Source organism: Sinohyriopsis cumingii, chromosome 2 (assembly GCF_028554795.1).
Source record: "Sinohyriopsis cumingii isolate HCF-2022 chromosome 2, ASM2855479v2, whole genome shotgun sequence".
Classification (NCBI taxonomy): Eukaryota; Metazoa; Mollusca; class Bivalvia; order Unionida; family Unionidae; genus Sinohyriopsis; species Sinohyriopsis cumingii.
In genome coordinates, this window is record NC_142962.1 from 33,572,768 (window position 1) to 33,590,379 (window position 17,612).

Sequence of the window (17,612 nt, forward strand, 5' to 3'; positions counted from 1 at the left end):
GGGAAATTACCTCAAACTTGTATACAGGTTTATTATTGAGATTGATCTTAAAACTTGTCAACACCTATCTATAGCTCATATGCAATATACAGTGACATGCTGAAAGTAAAAGACACAATATAGATATGTGTAACATCATGTAAAACAAATGTACACAGTTTGCATGTGTACACATATGAAAATTTATACATGTATTAGCGTATCTGCAATGCTATCATGTTGAATTTTAACAAGAAATTTATATTAGGTATATTTCCAGCCAGGTTTGTCTTTTACAGATCACAAAACACAGTGATCATATGAAAATACAATATGTGATCATATGAAAATAGAATATGTGATCATTAAAATAAACAATAATACTGAGGATGGTCATCCTTCTCTTTTCCTCTTCATCATCATCAGCATCCTCACCACAATCATCACCACCACCACCATCCTCATCAATATAATGAACTGTCAGTAAGATGAATATCCTAATTACAGCTTTTGGCATATTTTAGCATTAGATGATAAATTCAGTGTTCACTTAAGAAATTCACTGTTCACTTATACATGTATTTCACTTATATATTCTTTCTTTATAGTCCATAAATGCAAGCATATGGTGACAGAAACTTTGGTTATATAATTCTGAATTCATCTTCCAGTTGCCTTAAAAGCTAGGGCTTCTTTTGTCTCACAATGAAGTCTGCAAACAGACACACACATGTTATGATTGGAATATGAATTACCTCAGTAGGAATGAGAAAAGGGTAAGAAATTGTGAACAAGAACTGATGCTGCCAGGAGAAGTGATGGTCACAGTTATTTTTGGGCTATGATATGGTGATACCTAGTTTTGGAGTAAAATGTTTTTTTTTCAAGAATACTTACACAATCATAATACATTTGGAGTAAATTCACGACTTCACAAATCCATCCCTACTAAGTTAAGAAAGTCATTCACCAAATCCTGTAGCTTATTTTCACAACAGATGTGCTAAAAAGTTTCCCACTCGCTAAGATAGAAATCAGACAAGAGTGGTCTCCCTTGGACCAGTCGAAGAGTTGCACTTGTGTAGCAAGCTAGTGGCAACTGTCCTAATCACATGAAATGATATGTATCAGGTCTTTGGTAATTTCCTTGTTGAACCATTAAATAACCCATATTATCCAGGACGATAGAGCTTAAGCTGAAATATTGTCCTTTCTTTTTTTAAATGGTAAAAACAAGAGAGGTCTCTCTCATCTCTCAGCTGTTTCCTTCAGGTACCGCTACAACGTCCTGGCAGAGTCATGCAGAGGTCTACATCAGGTCAAGGATAAAAGTTCTTGTGAGCTTATGTCTTGAAAACATAGGCATGGTAAGGAAACTTTCTATGAGGGTAGTAACAACTAATCCAGTGAAGAGTGTGTCAAGGGCAGTGAATGTAACTGGACATCTGATTATGCTGTGGCATAATGATTTCTAGGCATTTGCTTTGAGTGTCACTGGAGAGAGTACTGGGTCAGAATGGACATGTGGTCTGGGACCACGTGACTTCTGGTGCCAAAGACTGATACCAGCTATCAAGGGAATATCACCATAACTGGTACCAGGGTCTGGTGAGTGTCCAGGACTGGCCCATTGTTGCAAATGGCTCAGTGGCCTGTGCCATGATGGGATGCTTTGGTTATGTCACCATGGACTGAATTTATCAGAAAATAGATCACCATACTCAGTATTAGTAACTGAAGGTACTGGTAAAGGTTGTGCTGGAGCTAGAGTATGTGTGATCCATGTTAAGTTTGATGACTGTACAAGTCAAAGAAACTAAACATTAAAGTTGTATGCTGTCACACAAAGATAAAAAGTAGGTCATGGTTGACATACTTTTGATACCAATACGTAGTACTCCTTCCAATGTGTGTATATATAAGTTATTGTGACTGAAAAAGCAATAGATTCTGAGAAATCACTGAACATGAAAATTGTATATGATTAGAAATGTAAAAAGGTCACATTGGTCAACTTAGTACACAACAATGTACCTGAAACTGACCTAAAGGTTAATTGAGTACATGATCACTGAAGCATACAAAGTAGGTCACAGTCATCTCTATTTGTGAAGATGGTGTAGTTCACATATCAAGATTCATGACTGTCTGTATGCATTATGGTTGAATGGTACATAAGCACAGCCATGGCCATATAGCACTGATTAAGGTAAACTTGCCAAAATACAAACATGAAGCACAATGCAAAAACATTTAAGATAAACCTTTCCAAATGAATGTAAACATTAAGTTTTGTCTTATAAACAAAATGCAAATATAAAGAACTGCAAAAAAACTTCACTGCTCCAGTGACCTAAGTGGATAGAGAATCCATCTCAAATGAGGGAGGTAGTGGGTTCGAAGCCCAGCATAGTCATACCAAAGACTTATAAAAATGGTACTAGCTGCTGCCTTATTTGGTACTCAGCATTAAGAGATTAGTGTAAGGATTGGTCGGCTTGGTGTCCGGATAATGCGACTGAGTGGGACATCATGCTACATGTCAGCAGCATGATGCCCCAGTGCTAGACATCACTATAAACTGCCACACTGCAGACAGTGTAGCGATATGACTGAAAAATTGTTAGGGCTATGATAAAAGTCCAAATCACACACACCAAAAAAACCTTCAGGGAGATAAATACTTCCAAGCAAACATAAACATGAAGTACTACAAGATAAAAGATAAAGGCAATATGTGAAAATTCTGTAAAATATATATTTAAAAAAGGCAAAAATATAAACTCCATAAAATAAGGGTAAAACTTTCAATATAAACTGTATTCCCTCAAAAAGTTCAAGACTGTCAGTGATGGCCAATCATAAGTAAGTTACTAAAATGAGCTCACATTAAAGAGCTTCTGTCTCACGTAATGGAAATCTATACAATCAACATGAATGTGCTTCACTGTCAGTGGACAGTGGCAGGGAATGCATTCTGGTCAAGGTTCACCCTTCTGGACAAATGCACGAGTCAGATATGTGTGTCCTATATGTGTTTGTCACAATATCAACTCATCTTGTGACTCGTTCTGTACGATAGATGAAGGATGACACACTCCAATGAAGGGTCTAATGTTCCATAGTTGGTTGGAGAATTTCATTCCACATATTTCAGCAAGTAAATAGAAAATACCTATTTATATAATATTTGCAGTCAGTACATGGACTCTTTCATTTAGAAATAGCTGCTTTGCAGGCTCCAGAAAAGTTCTGGCTGCTTTATCTGCCCTTTCATTACCTCTAATAGCAGTGTGACTACCAGTAGGCAGCCAACAGTTCATTACCTCTAATAGCAGTGTGACTACCAGTAGGCAGCCAACAGTTCATTACCTCTAATAGCAGTGTGACTACCAGTAGGCAGCCAACAGTTCATTACCTCTAATAGCAGTGTGACTACCAGTAGGCAGCCGACAGTTCATTACCTCTAATAGCAGTGTGACTACCAGTAGGCAGCCAACAGTTCATTACCTCTAATAGCAGTGTGACTACCAGTAGGCAGCCAACAGCACTTAACACTTTTTGCAGATCATATAAGCAGCTTGTGTTTCTGTAAGATCTGGGATAATAACAGGTTGTCAATGTAAGGTTTTACAACAGCTTTTCAGGGTGGAGAGAAATCTGAAATGATGTTGTTTTAGTTGAAATATTTTAATACGGTTGTAGTTTCTGCAGTCAGAAAGGGGGCTTTATCTGGTAACTAGCTTGAGACAGTTTAAATTTGCAAAGATCAAATATTATTTTGACAGGTCCTGGTAACCAAGGTTTTGGAAGATAATTTTTAAGGTGAGGACAAATATATGCCAAATTGTGAAATGAAATTCAGTTTCTGAGCATACAAGGTTTGGTATCTGAACCCAAAGACTGTGTCATATATACAATTAGATGGATTAGAATATAGTTTCATTGCATACTGAAGTGACAGCTTCATCTGAGATAAAATGAATGTTTAATTTGCTTCAACACAGAGGCTTTCTGAAAGTGGTTCTAAATGCTCCCAGACAATGTCCAAGTCCCTGACTGTGTAAGCATCTGAGAAACTGACCTAAACACAAATAGTGTAAAAAGCAAGAGAAAGGTGGTGTAGTAATCCTCAGGCTGTATAAACATGTCTACCTTTATATCTACAGAACAGCAGGATTTGAGATATTGACTTAAAGATGAAATGTGTACTAGTGCCAATGCTAAAAACTGTGATAGTGGGGTAATAGCATATGCTCTTCTGATATTGATGCAAGTCAGATAAATATAGTACACATTTCATTTCCTTATAACCAGAATGAAGATAGAAAGTGGTTTTTCATTTCCATGTACCATGACCTATGATTCATGTACCCAAATAATTTTCTATGGAGATATAATACAGTATGATGCATGCATTTCCTTATTAAATTCTGTATTTATTATTACTCTGGACTGAAAGAAATAATAATCACCAATCAGAACACTTTTTGCATTAAGTTTCTCTGTTATTTCATATCAACTTGGCTCAAGTCTGCATGCCCACACTTTTGGTGTGCCATGCAGTTAATAAGCTACATTCAGTTTTGATTGGTGATTATTATTTACTCTGGACTGGAACAAATAATAACCACCAATCAGAATTGAATGTAAAATATTTCGATCTAAGTAGACACAATATGAAGCAATAAAGAAAATTCACAATAAAGTGGCTAGTCAATGATCAGTCAAGTACTTCAGTCATACACAGGGAACAAATTTGGAACTTCTCCTTTATGTTGATACACACTTTCAGTGTATCAGCAGGTGTATCTATATGGCAAATTATTGATACATTGAGGCATCAATGAATCATTTCACCCCTAATAAAAACCCTGGAGTCCTGGACCTTAAGACAGTACAGACATGAAAGATTGTCTTGAAATCTCTAGACTTCTTTGAATCTTACAATTCAATGATTGCCCATGGCTGTTTACTTTGGTGGCATTAGTCCTCATGCCAAGTGGTGTGTGGCAGCATTTTCCAGACTTTAAAAGAACATGTATGTAGTCTAGGCACTAATTAGAATTACAATTAAAGACAGAAGCAACAAAACGAACCTTTATTATGACCCAGAAAAATACTGTTTTGAAAGCGAGTTCACTGTTAGACTCAATCAAATATATCTGCTATGTCTGTGTCATGTAATTTCAGGACTGTCAGTCTGCTAACTGATAAAAATATATCAAAATTTAAATCCAAGGAAAAGCACATAACAAAGTTGAATGGTAATATTCTGAACTAAATGTTTATGAAAGAAAAATTTTTTTTTCTTCAAAATAAAAAGTTTACAAGAGAAAAGGTGAATAATGAATGAATAATAAAACAGATGCAAATATGAAATGGAAAACATCAGTTCATGAAATATAACCAGTGACCCACAATTCTGATTGGCAGAACAAATATTTTATACCTTCTTTCCGACATTCTGAAGCTGATACTATGACTTACCCCAAATTTTTTCCTGCACAGATTTCTCAGGAATCTCATCTGTTTCCATCTGTTCTTCTGAATGTGTGCTTTTTCCCTCTTTTTCAGTCTCCTCTCTAACTGGCCTGTAAAGATCCTCAGGTTTCAGACCTGCTCTGGCTGCATATTGAGCTATGACCTCAGTTATACAGCCTGTGTGGAATAAGTATGTATGTATTTACATTTTAAGTAGGCATAATTTTTTACCTAAGCATATACAATAACTTCACAAAAGAGCCAACAGTGTTGGGCGCATCACAAAGGGCCCCACAAGACCATAAACTGAAGAACTTTTGTTGGATAACCAAATTTTGGAGAAAAAGGTTGTTGCTGTTGTTGTTGTTGTAGGGTTTAATGCCATTTTTCAGCACACAGTAGGCTATACATGGCGGCCAGTATTAATGGTGGAGGAAGAACCCAGGAAAACCCCGGAAAGAACCACCGACCCACGAGAAGCTACTGGCAAGCTTTCTCACATACCCACATTAGCCGAATCCGAGACTCAAACCCACGCAGACAGAGGTGAGATGGCAGTGATCTGTAACGGAGAGTGCTTTAGACCCCTCGGCCACTCGGGGCCCCGGAGAAAAAGGTAATTTGATCCACAACTCTTTTGAATGATGACAATGAATGCTGGAAATCCAACTCATTCAAGGTCTTGTCCATAGAGAGGAAGATAATAAATCTGGCATAAATGCAATATTTCTTAGTAATGCTATGATGTAGAGAGAAAAGTTATTAAGATGGGCTGTCAGGGGCCATAACTCTTTAAATGATTTTATGGAACATTTGAAATTAAAAAATCTTTCAAGGTTCTATCAATATAAAACAGCATGCCAAATTTGGCTGAAATCCAACCAAACTTAATAAAGTTACGATACAGAAACCAAAATTAAGGACAAAAATGGCAACCAAGGGTCATACCTCCTATAAATGGTGCCACTTGAGGTGTTGTGAATCTGAAGCCGCATGACTAATCTGGTTGAAATCCAAGACATTTGGGTGAAGTTAGCTTGAAGAAACTAATGTCAAGAGGTAATCAAGGGATCATAACGCTTGTAAATGAGACTAAACCATATAATGAGGCAATGTTTTTATCAAGCTACTTCAGAATATGTTGAATGATTCTTGAGTTAATGCAGGATACAGACAACATCCCATGTGAAGACAGAATTTAATTGTCAAGGGTCATAATTCTTTCCAAAATAGAGTTCAAGAATAAAAAGTGCCATAAAAGGAACATCTTAAGATAGTACACACACCAAACTGCATCAGAATATCTTAAAAATGGTTAAATGAATCTGCTAAGTGGAGATATAACAGTGATCGAAAAAAGCCAATAACTCCATAAAAATATGGAATATAAAAATATGAAAACTTTAAAAGGCACATTTACACATAATAGGTAATTTGGCAACCAAATTGCAATGAGTTATTTGTAAGGGTTGCAGAGCTATGCAGATCAAAATCAACATCCCATATAAAGATATGAAGTTATTTGTCAGCAGCCATAACTCAAATGAAAATGGAGTTGATGAGACAAAACACATATAAGGCACATATAGTGCTATGAGTCAATTATACATCAAACTGCACCAGAACATGTTATGCTGATTACAAGAAAATAAAATGGCATGGAGATGCAATATTAATGTAACAAGAATACAGTAAATGGCACATTATGTAGCCAAGGAGCTTTTCTGGAACATATGTTATTCCGGCCCCAAAGGTCACAGGAGCAAGCATGCATGTAAATAAACTGTACTAGCTTCTTAATCATTCACCCCAAGTTTGAAGTAAAAACCAACAAGCTGAATTAGAAAACACAAGTGAACGAAATATGAACCAAAACCTAAATGCACATCTTCATGACTGTAACCATGATTCCAGGGTCAAAGGGACAAGTACATGTGCCAAGCATTAGTTAGAAAATGAAAAAAACACTTTACTGGTTCATCTACATGAAACAAACATTTACCTACCAATAACATCCATCTATGTGTAAGTGTTGCAGGGTTTTGCTGGTTACAAGATGTGTTAATGGATGGAAGGAAACCATAGTTACCATACGACTCCTGCATTTCATTTCTGGACCCAAATAAATGTTGGCAAATTCATGTATTCAGCCAACTGTTCTATCCATGTATCTACTCATTCATCCATATATGTACATACTATTCTATTCATTTAGAAAATATATCGATTTCATATTCAAACTCAGAGATGCTGATAGACAAAAATGGTTATAAAAATGAAGAAGAGAGAAAGGAGAGAGAGGATAAATAATGTTCATGAAAATCATGAATATATACAAATAACATCAAGCATTATATATTTCATAAATCCAATTTAGCTTTTGGTTTCAATAAGAGAAATATTAATTAAATGGATCAAGAAAATTAACATATAATTTCCTGTAAACGCCCATTCAGCATTAAAATACTTATATTCCATGCAGTTGATACGATCTGACCTCCAGAATGGCACTTACCTCTAATTTGTTGTCAGAAATTCTGGTTGCAAGAAATGAATAATTATTTATACTGAAAATGAAAATTGAATGAGGAAGCAAGTTCTTCATTAGCCTTACCTTTTCCACTCTCAAGAAGACCAGAAACTGATATCCTAATTTCTCCATTTCTGCCTTCCCTAACATATGAATGTGGCTTGAGTTTCATTAGACAGCTAAGAATCAAACAGTCTTCCAGCTGTTTTATTATCCTATCCCAGCATTCCATATCCACTGTGACAGTCTCCCAGTCCTGCAGTGAAGATCTCTCTGTGGCATCTGAGGACACACTGGATGTATCAGGATCTTTGCTTCCTGAAGATGTGCTAATGAGTGAAAGTCTGTTGATAGTCTCTATGGCAACTACTCGACCCACAACAGCAGCCATATATGCTGCCCTGTTGTTCTGTGATTTTGCACACATGTCACGGACTTTCTGCCACCAGGGGGATGGGTTATTTGAATCAACTACTAACCTTGACCTCTCTGGAAATAACAAATTTAAAATGTTTTACCGTGAAATCATTTACTTTTGTGGGTATTTTTTCATGGGTTTTATAAAACATTACTCCATTTTCTTGAATCTTCTTGAACTAGAAACTACATCTCATGCGCATTTTGATCCTTCTCCTATGCTGAATTCCCATGCCATAAATGCACCCAATTCCCATGCCATAAATACACCCAATTCCCATGCCATAAATACACCCAATTCCCATGCCATAAATACACCCAATTCTCATTTTGTGGCTTTGAGTTTGAGCTTGAGTTACTTACTCCGTTAGTTTCAAGAACAGATGACAAGATCTCTTTACGAGTACATAAATTAAAGTACTTTCGCCGATTTGTCTTTAAAGGCAGATCACACTACTAGAGGTCGTAAAACCATGGTCTGAAGCAACTACAAAATCAACTGTAGCTTGGCACCTGAATAAAACTGAATTCAAAATAACAATATTGGCTAGTTATATTCCACATCTAAAGAATATTTTGTGATAATCTGATTTTAACAGTTTTCATATTATTTGAGAGTTACTAATACATTATTATAACTTAATAATAATCTAAACCAGAAAATTAATAATAAGCCAAGTAGTGGTCAATGTGCCAGATACTCTTATTGATAGTATAACAAACTGGATATTATATAATATTACAGTTGGGTGTGTGCTTCAACAAACTGAATACTGTATAGTATTACAAACTGGATATTATATAATACTACAGCTGGGTGTGTGCTTCAACAAACTGAATACTGTATAGTATTACAACTGTGTGCTAACTTTGAAAATTGATGATGGAGTTACCAATTCACAATGTACTTTTTTGACAGGTTTCCAGGGCAACTTTATACATAGCTTATTATAATAAGGTGTGTGTGTGTGACTTGGATTTTTAACGCACTTTATCAATTGTTCAGTCATATTGCTACGATGTCTGCAGTGTGTAGTGATGTCTAGCACTAGGGCATCATGCCACAGACATGTAGCATGATGTCCCACCCAGTCACATTATCCTGACACCAGGCCAACCAGTCCTAACACTATCCTCTTAATGCTGAGCACCAAGCGAGGCAGCTGTTAGTACCATTTTTGTAAGTCTTTGGTATGACTTGGCAGGGGATCGAACCCACGACCTCCCGCATCTGAGGCGGATGCTCTATCCACTAGGCCACTGGATTGGTTTAATATAATATGGCGTAATGTTGCAGAGTGATGTACTGATGTACAGTAACTTTTATCAGGAATCAGGTAATGAGCATCTAAGTAGATTTTGTCTCGCCTGTTAATGAAAAGACATAGATATCACTTTTCTGCTGTTGACAGTGGCAGTAGTGTCATCAACAGAGACATTTATGTTTATCTACTGTACTAATGTATGTTTATCTACTGTACTAATGTATGTTTATCTACTGTACTAAAGTATGTTTATCTACTGTACTAATACATGTTTATCTACTGTACTAATACATGTTTATCTACTGTACTAATACATGTTTATCTACTGTACTAATACATGTTTATCTACTTTACTAATACATGTTTATCTACTGTACTAATGTAGGTTTATCTACTGTACTAATACATGTTTATCTACTGTACTAACGTATGTTAAATCAAATATCTTCTACATCTGATGCTGTACTGAACTAAAACTTTGGGACAGTATTATTGTACCCATCTGATGCTGTACTGAACAAAACTTTGGGACAGTATTATTGTACACATCTGATGCTGTACTGAACTAAAACTTTGGGACAGTATTATTGTACACATCTGATGCTGTACTGAACTAAAACTTTGGGACAGTATTATTGTACACATCTGATGCTGTACTGAACTAAAACTTCGGGACAGTATTATTGTACACATCTGATGCTGTACTGAACTAAAACTTTGGGACAGTATTATTGTACACATCTGATGCTGTACTGAACTAAAACTTTGGGACAGTATTATTGTACACATCTGATGCTGTACTGAACTAAAACTTTGGGACAGTATTATTGTACACATCTGATGCTGTACTGAACTAAAACTTTGGGACAGTATTATTGTACACATCTGATGCTGTACTAAACTAAAACTTTGGGACAGTATTATTGTACACCTTAGATTTGTACCCTGATATGCTGGCAGTTTGTTGCAAGTACTTGAGCAGATAAATAGCTGTGGCATTATTATCAAAAATGTTCAGTGTTGTGTTCAAGACTTTTGTAAATCATATATCTTCTGCATTAGTTTCAAAAGTGGGTTCCTACACCTCTCTCTTGGTAACTCATACATAATGGGGTCCAAAAACATAGACCATACTATTCTGTGTGAAATTTATGACAGTCACATAACTTATGTATTAGTTCATGTATTCATACCATTGGGTTCCTATTACCATGTGACTAAAATTGTTCCTGAATAGGCTACGTATTCATATCTTTCCTGCATATGTAGATATATATGTTAAACCAACACTATTTTGCAGGAGTGAACTAAATACTGAAAGATAATTTAAAAAATATACATGACAAAAGTCTGCCACAATGACTTACCTATATGGGATGTTAAAGTTTTCAGTAAATTGAAAAACTCAGCCATGGATTCTAAAGATCTGTTGTCCTTAGCTAACCAATGATGCACCAACAATGTCTGTAAAAATAAATGATAAACACAAGATCTTACATCAGCATATATTAAATAATCAGTTTATGAAATGAGTAAAATAACACCATAATTAAGGCAAAACTGGACCCAGTATGATTAAACCTTTTCAATTTTCTACCTCAAACTGTGGTCCGAGAACAATAACTTCCTCTTAATACTGCAGACTTAACTGTACTGAATGTTTACTACTGAATTATAGCTTCATTTTTCAAAATGATGTTAAATTCATTTTAAAAAATCCACCTTCTACAGCATTCATGAGAACATTCTCTAAGAGGAGGAAAAGTTGTTTCTCTTCCTTTTAAGAGCAACCAAACAGAATCATAATGCCCTAACTGGGCATAAAAATCTTCCTTGATCATCCCAAGCACAGATCAGACTAAGACTGGGCATAATAGTCTATCTTGATCATCCCAAGCACATATCAGACTAAGACTGGGCATACTAGTCTATCCTGATCATCCCAGGCACAGACAAGACTAAGACTGGGCATAATAGTCTATCTTGATCATCCCAAGTACAGATCAGACTAAGACTGGGCATACTAGTCTATCCTGATCATCCCAAGCACAGACAAGACTAAGACTGGGCATAATAGTCTATCTTGATCATCCCAAGCACAGATCAGACTAAGACTGGGCAAACTAGTCTATCTTGATCATCCCAAGCATAGACAAGACTAAGACTGGGCATAATAGTCTATATAGATCATCCCAAGCACAGACAAGACTGAGACTGGGTATCTCTATAGGAAGTGGCTCTACTAAAGGTAGCTGTTTTATGGCTAAGAAACATGGTTGGCAAAAGAGAAATTTTGACTTGTAATTCCGACAACCTTGTTTAACAGACAGATCCAGAAGCTCACTCCTTCATCCCATGGATATTAATGACAGTGAGAAAACAGTCTTGAGTGTACAATTCTTGAAGGATGCTTCAACCAAAGGTGCATAGGGGGTTTAATTAATGACCATAATACAGGTTCCATTCTAGAATAAGTAAATGAAAGAGCAGTCTCTGCAGCTCACAATACTTTAGCAAGTCAGCAATGTGAGAATGATGGCCATGTTTTTGGAAAACCTAAATGTGTTTTGACAGGGCTGCCCTATATCCCTTGACATTAGGAACAAAGCACAGTTTTGCTTCCAGAAGGAAAAGCAAAAGATCAGTCACTCAGATAAGGACAGCTAGGATTAATGCTTGCCCTACTGCATCAATTGCAAATGATTCTCCATTTTGCATCATAGACCTTGGAGGTGGCATGTCTCCTGGCATGAACCTTGCACTCAGCAGCTTTGCTTAAAAATTTGTCCAGAGATGAGCCAAGTGTGATGGTGGAGAATCTGTTGGGGAAGCCCCTTTACTGAGACAGAAGGTCTCTCTTCTGTGGCAATGTCCTGGACTGGTCTATCAGCAGGTTGAAAAGATTGATGAACCAAGATCATTGGGTTCACAAAAGGGCTATCAAGATGGGCTGAGAAATGAAGGTCCTGACTTTTTGAAAGACTTACAGAATAATACCTGAAGGGTGGAAATGTGTAAGCAAACAAGCATTTCCCCTTCAAGCTGAGTGCATCCAGTGCCCATACTCTCTGATCTGGTATTGGAGAGACGTAAAATGGGAGCATGTTCAGTTTTTCTTACAATCAAGTCCCAAACCATGAGTCCATTGTGAACTTGTGCAGTGCTGATTATCTTGCCTTTCCCAGGGTAAACTGTCCATGAGAATAGTCTTCTTGCTAGGACTGTGATGAACTCAGATAGAACAAGGTTCCAAATCTCCTTGCATGTGTGCCACCTTGCTGCCTGAGATACACTGCAACTGAAGTGTTGTCGGAGAAAACCTCCACACAGTAACTTTATATTAATACTGCTCTTACTTCAAAATTTTAATGTAGAGTATAGATTATTCTAAAGGCCAAGAACCCTACAGTACTATTCCTTCTGGCTCCAAGTGAGTGCCTTACTTTATCCATGAACAAACAGGAGTGGGGTTCAGAGGTATGCCCCAGGAACTCCAGCTAAAAAACCAGTCAAGATTTTTCCCACCAACTCAAGGGATGGTTAAAGTCCAGCCCTTGAGAAATGTAAGCTGTCAGGAGATCCTTGTACAGCTTTCACAAGTGCAGTCTTCCTGGAGAACCACTGACTTCAAGGTTGCCAGAAGAGACAGATATATGTCAGCAGAGGCCAGGCTGAATGGCTGAACACGAAATTAGAAGACCTCTCAGTCCAAACAGAACCAGAGGTACTTCCTCTGAGAAGGTAAAATAGGTATATGAAGGTAGACATCCTGGAGGTATAAAGCAACTGTCCAGTTAGCAGGTCTTGTGGCAAATCTGACTAAAGCTGTGGTTTCCATCTGGAAAGGTAGTTCCTCAAGAAATTGGAATGGTCATGATCAGCCAAAACATTCCTCCATTTTTGGAAACCAGGAAGATCTGGGAGTAGAGAGCAAGGAGCCTGGTCTTTTAAAATCCTATCCACTGTGCCCTTCTGCAGAAGAAGTGCACCTCATTCTTTAAAGGTACCTGATCTGTCTGGTGGAACTGCATGGAAGTACTTGTCAGAGGAGGTCATTCCTGAACTCCTTTTATGAATAAGAGGACACACCCACTTTCTGTTATGCTCAACCAGAACTCCAAAATGAAGGCTGCTCTGGTCTTGTCTGGTCTGGTGCTTACAAGACAGATGGAAGAGAAACACAATGCAATAGAAGAAATGAGTCCCTAGGGCTGCTACCCATTGGGGAAGGGGGAAGGTCATGCAAACCTTCTTCATTGGCCTTTCTGGCGACCCCATTAGGCAGCTGATTGATGAGAGGAAGGCTGAAAATGGAATTGCTTCTTGAACTGGGGCTGTATTGCTTTAAAGAACTTTGCTGATGGCTGATGGGGAGGGGGGGCAGTCAGACTGACCATGCTTCATGACCAGTTTTGACAGACGAGTAGCAGATGCAAGGGACCTGTGTTGTTTGTCCCTCAGGTCCTGGGAAGCCATGGAGGGGATGAGACCTTTGAAAAAGGGTCATGTTCTGGTGACCTTTGAAATAGTCAATGGAAATGCAGCTTTCAGAAATCTGAAAGTGAATCAAATCATTCAGAACACACTGATACTCTTTGGCCATACTCCAAATGTGAGGATACAAGACTTCATCTGATTGGCTGACAAAAATTAGCGATTATGTTAAATACAAAGGTCATCAAAAGATGACCCCTAATCAGTCACTGTCAGATTTTCATGTAGGACAGTGGAGATCTGATTTTATTCAGATTGGTAAGAAATCTTTCTTAAAATAATGTATTGTACCTTCTTCTGATGCCTTCAGACCATATTTGATGCTCTGTACTAAGATGTAGTTTTCTAACTTTGAAATCAATAATATTATTGAAGAATGACTCAACTACTGAGCCATGAAAAAAACTTGGAGTCTTATAACTTTCAAATCATACGGATCCACATTTTCATCAACTTTGCATTCAAGCCATTTATATTTCCAAACACCTTTCAAACCTTTATCCAAACATTTTGTGCCTTTGACTCAGCAGATAATTCCAGATGCCATGTTTGGCAAGCATGCTTATTTCCATCAGTTTCCATTATGTGAAGATTCATTGGAAGAGTAGAAACTTTTGACCAATCAGAATGCTCTTTACAATGATCAGCAGTTAAAAACATACTGGATAAAGGCTGAATTCCACTTTAAAATGAAAAGAAAAATCATCCATGTGATAAGGAGATGTCTCTGTGATTCCAGAAACGAAAGGAGACAATACCTAACCAAAGTCCAGACTAAAACAATAATATGAATGGAAACACAGATCAACCACATGCCATGGACAGGGTGGAGAGCTGGGTAAAGTGAATGCTGATCAAGGAAAACTTTATGACAAATCCCTGGAAAAATTCACAAATGAAATAGTAACTGACTGAGGGTAAAACCTCTGAGAAATGCAGAAACCTGCATTATTATGGCCAATGCACAATATGCTGCAAGTCAAAGGCACATATTCTACACAGTACTGTCACATAAACTGCATTTCAAGTGGTATCTGAAAAAAAGATTAAGAGGACTATAGAGCATGTACCAGTGAGTAATACCCTGAAAAAGTGAGCAGACTGGGTTAAACTTTGTGTTCTGTTCTGGATTCTTTCCAGAATTCTCTATGGACGTTCATCCAAGGGTAGAAGAATTTTTATTATATGGACCTGGGTAAATCTGTCCCAGAATACCTAAGCCATGCAATACAAACCAGTAAAATATTCCTGATATTAAAATCTTTAGTTAGATCAGAAAATGTATTGTTCCCAAATTCATAAGAAACTAGGTCAACTCCACAATTTTACAACAATATTTTGTGACACTGCTACATATTATGTCATGGTGTGTCATGTGATATTTATGATACAGTGTTTTAAAATTAATGGATGGGGACATGAAATAAACAAGGTGACTCACAGCAGTCTCCTCTGATGGTAGTCTACCATCCAGCAGCACTCTCACCAATTCAGATGCTGAACCATGGCCTGACAGACACCTCTCAAATAAAAATTCACCTGCAAGACAAAAATCTCACTGGTACAAGCTCAGTGGAAAATATGTATCCATACCAAGAAAACTGAGACAAAAGGAAAACAATGAAACCATTAAAAACCTAACCTTCAATATATTAAAATTCCCTCAAGATCTACATTTTTTTGTCTATAAAAATTCTTTCTTCAATATCATAATATTTTTGGACCACTAAACTTAAAAATCCTCAACTTTGAAAACTGAAACCAATTTTTGATCCCAAATTTCAATTATAAGCAAAAACAAACTTCCCAATAAAGCAAACTCATTCAAACTAATAAATGTATTTTAGCTGCTAAATTCCATAAAACATATATATATATATATATATATATATATATATATATATATATATATATATATATAGAGTCCTGAATTAAGTAAAATAAACACCCAAAACACAACAGGTATGATTATTAGCAAATACTGTGGTAGGTTTATTGGTGAGTTGCTCACAATGGAATGTCCTGGGGGCATACAAGGTAAAAATAAATTACTCAACACCTACTGATGCCTATTATCCCTTTACCTCATAGAGCATAGTGACAAAGTGCAGCTCGCTATACATAGAACACAGGTTACCTAGTCGACCGCATACGCATAGCTTGCCTGTGAACTATTAAGCAATGTAGTGTATGTTACGTTTAACAGCAATTTTAACCATTTTACATTTTTGGTACACATCTATTACATGTGGAACAATTTAAGAGTAAAGTCCGATTGTTACAGCTGTGTAATTATTTATCACGGAAGAATTGGTTATGTGCTTTAAAACCTGGAGAGAATTCGTTCACCGTCATGTCAGTGAGGCTGTGTGACCAACCGTAGAGCTGCCATTTCTCATACTCGAAATTTACAAGTTTTTCATCTGTGTCTACATCACTAAGTCATCTAAATTTGATAATTTATAAAAACTAATTGCAGCCTATATCAATATCAGAGCCTTTACCTAGGTTATTGAATCTTTCATAGTTGTGATTCTAATCATGAATACTTCGTAAGTACTGAATGAAATCCGCGACCGCCATTTTGGAGAGTGGAGATTATGACCCAGTTACTTTAAATAGCAGATATCGACCAGTACATAAACAGTGACCACGTGATCTGACGTAATTGTCATTCACAGAAATGAATGTAGTATCTAATAAGGGGTTTTCCCCGAAGGTGGCGCTACGAAAACCGGCTTAAAATGGCTGATGTTTACAGCAGACGTCAAAAGGCGCTTCTATGGGACTTTTGTAGAAGCGTCAAAAGTCGCTTCGATGCGACTTTTGTAGAGGCGTCCAAAGACGGTTGTATGAGGTAATGGGTTAAGGGCAACAATAAGTTAGTTCCCCTATTACATCTTAAAGAAGAAAGGGCTATTATTGCAAATTGTTAATAACTATACATTTGCTGATAAACCATTTAAGCTGAATTATGTTTACCTGCTTTATTATCTGTGTTTGCTGTTATTCCTTTGTATAAATTATAAATATGACTTTTGTTTAAAAAATTAATTACCTGGGCTTTAATAACCAAGCCAATAGCCTTGCTTTTGATCCTTTGCTGGTGGAAACCAACAATACAGTATTTGGATGGAATGTATGTTCTTTGGCAATTTTTTAAAATTTAATATTAAAAAGATCAAACAGCTTTCTTAATTGTTTGCACTGTTGCATGTATACAGACACAGATGATGTTTCATGACTACATCCTTTCTCTCTGGTGACATAAGTACATCCTCTATTTCACACAAGCACACAAACAAAAAATTCTCTCCCTGTATCTCTTAAATCCCATGAAAATCATGAATGTCTTAAAACTTAAGGCTGGTATCAATGATATTCTTGTATATCTACTTGTATATAAAAAGACACATTTTGCCGGGGCCCCGTATGGCTGAGTG

At 36.8% G+C, this 17,612-nt stretch overlaps 1 protein-coding gene across 1 annotated transcript in view; it reads right to left on the bottom strand.

The window, feature by feature from the left end:
* Window positions 1–17,612, bottom strand: part of LOC149804596 (rab3 GTPase-activating protein non-catalytic subunit-like) — a 127,998-nt gene that overhangs the window by 46,394 nt on the left and 63,992 nt on the right. The window contains exons 20-23 of the mRNA XM_089942055.1: window positions 15,611–15,708; window positions 11,043–11,139; window positions 8,078–8,482; window positions 5,470–5,640 (exon numbers count right to left, since the gene is read on the bottom strand). Coding sequence (XP_089798181.1) covers window positions 5,470–5,640; window positions 8,078–8,482; window positions 11,043–11,139; window positions 15,611–15,708 — 771 coding nt within the window. The remainder of the gene's footprint in view (window positions 1–5,469; window positions 5,641–8,077; window positions 8,483–11,042; window positions 11,140–15,610; window positions 15,709–17,612) is intronic.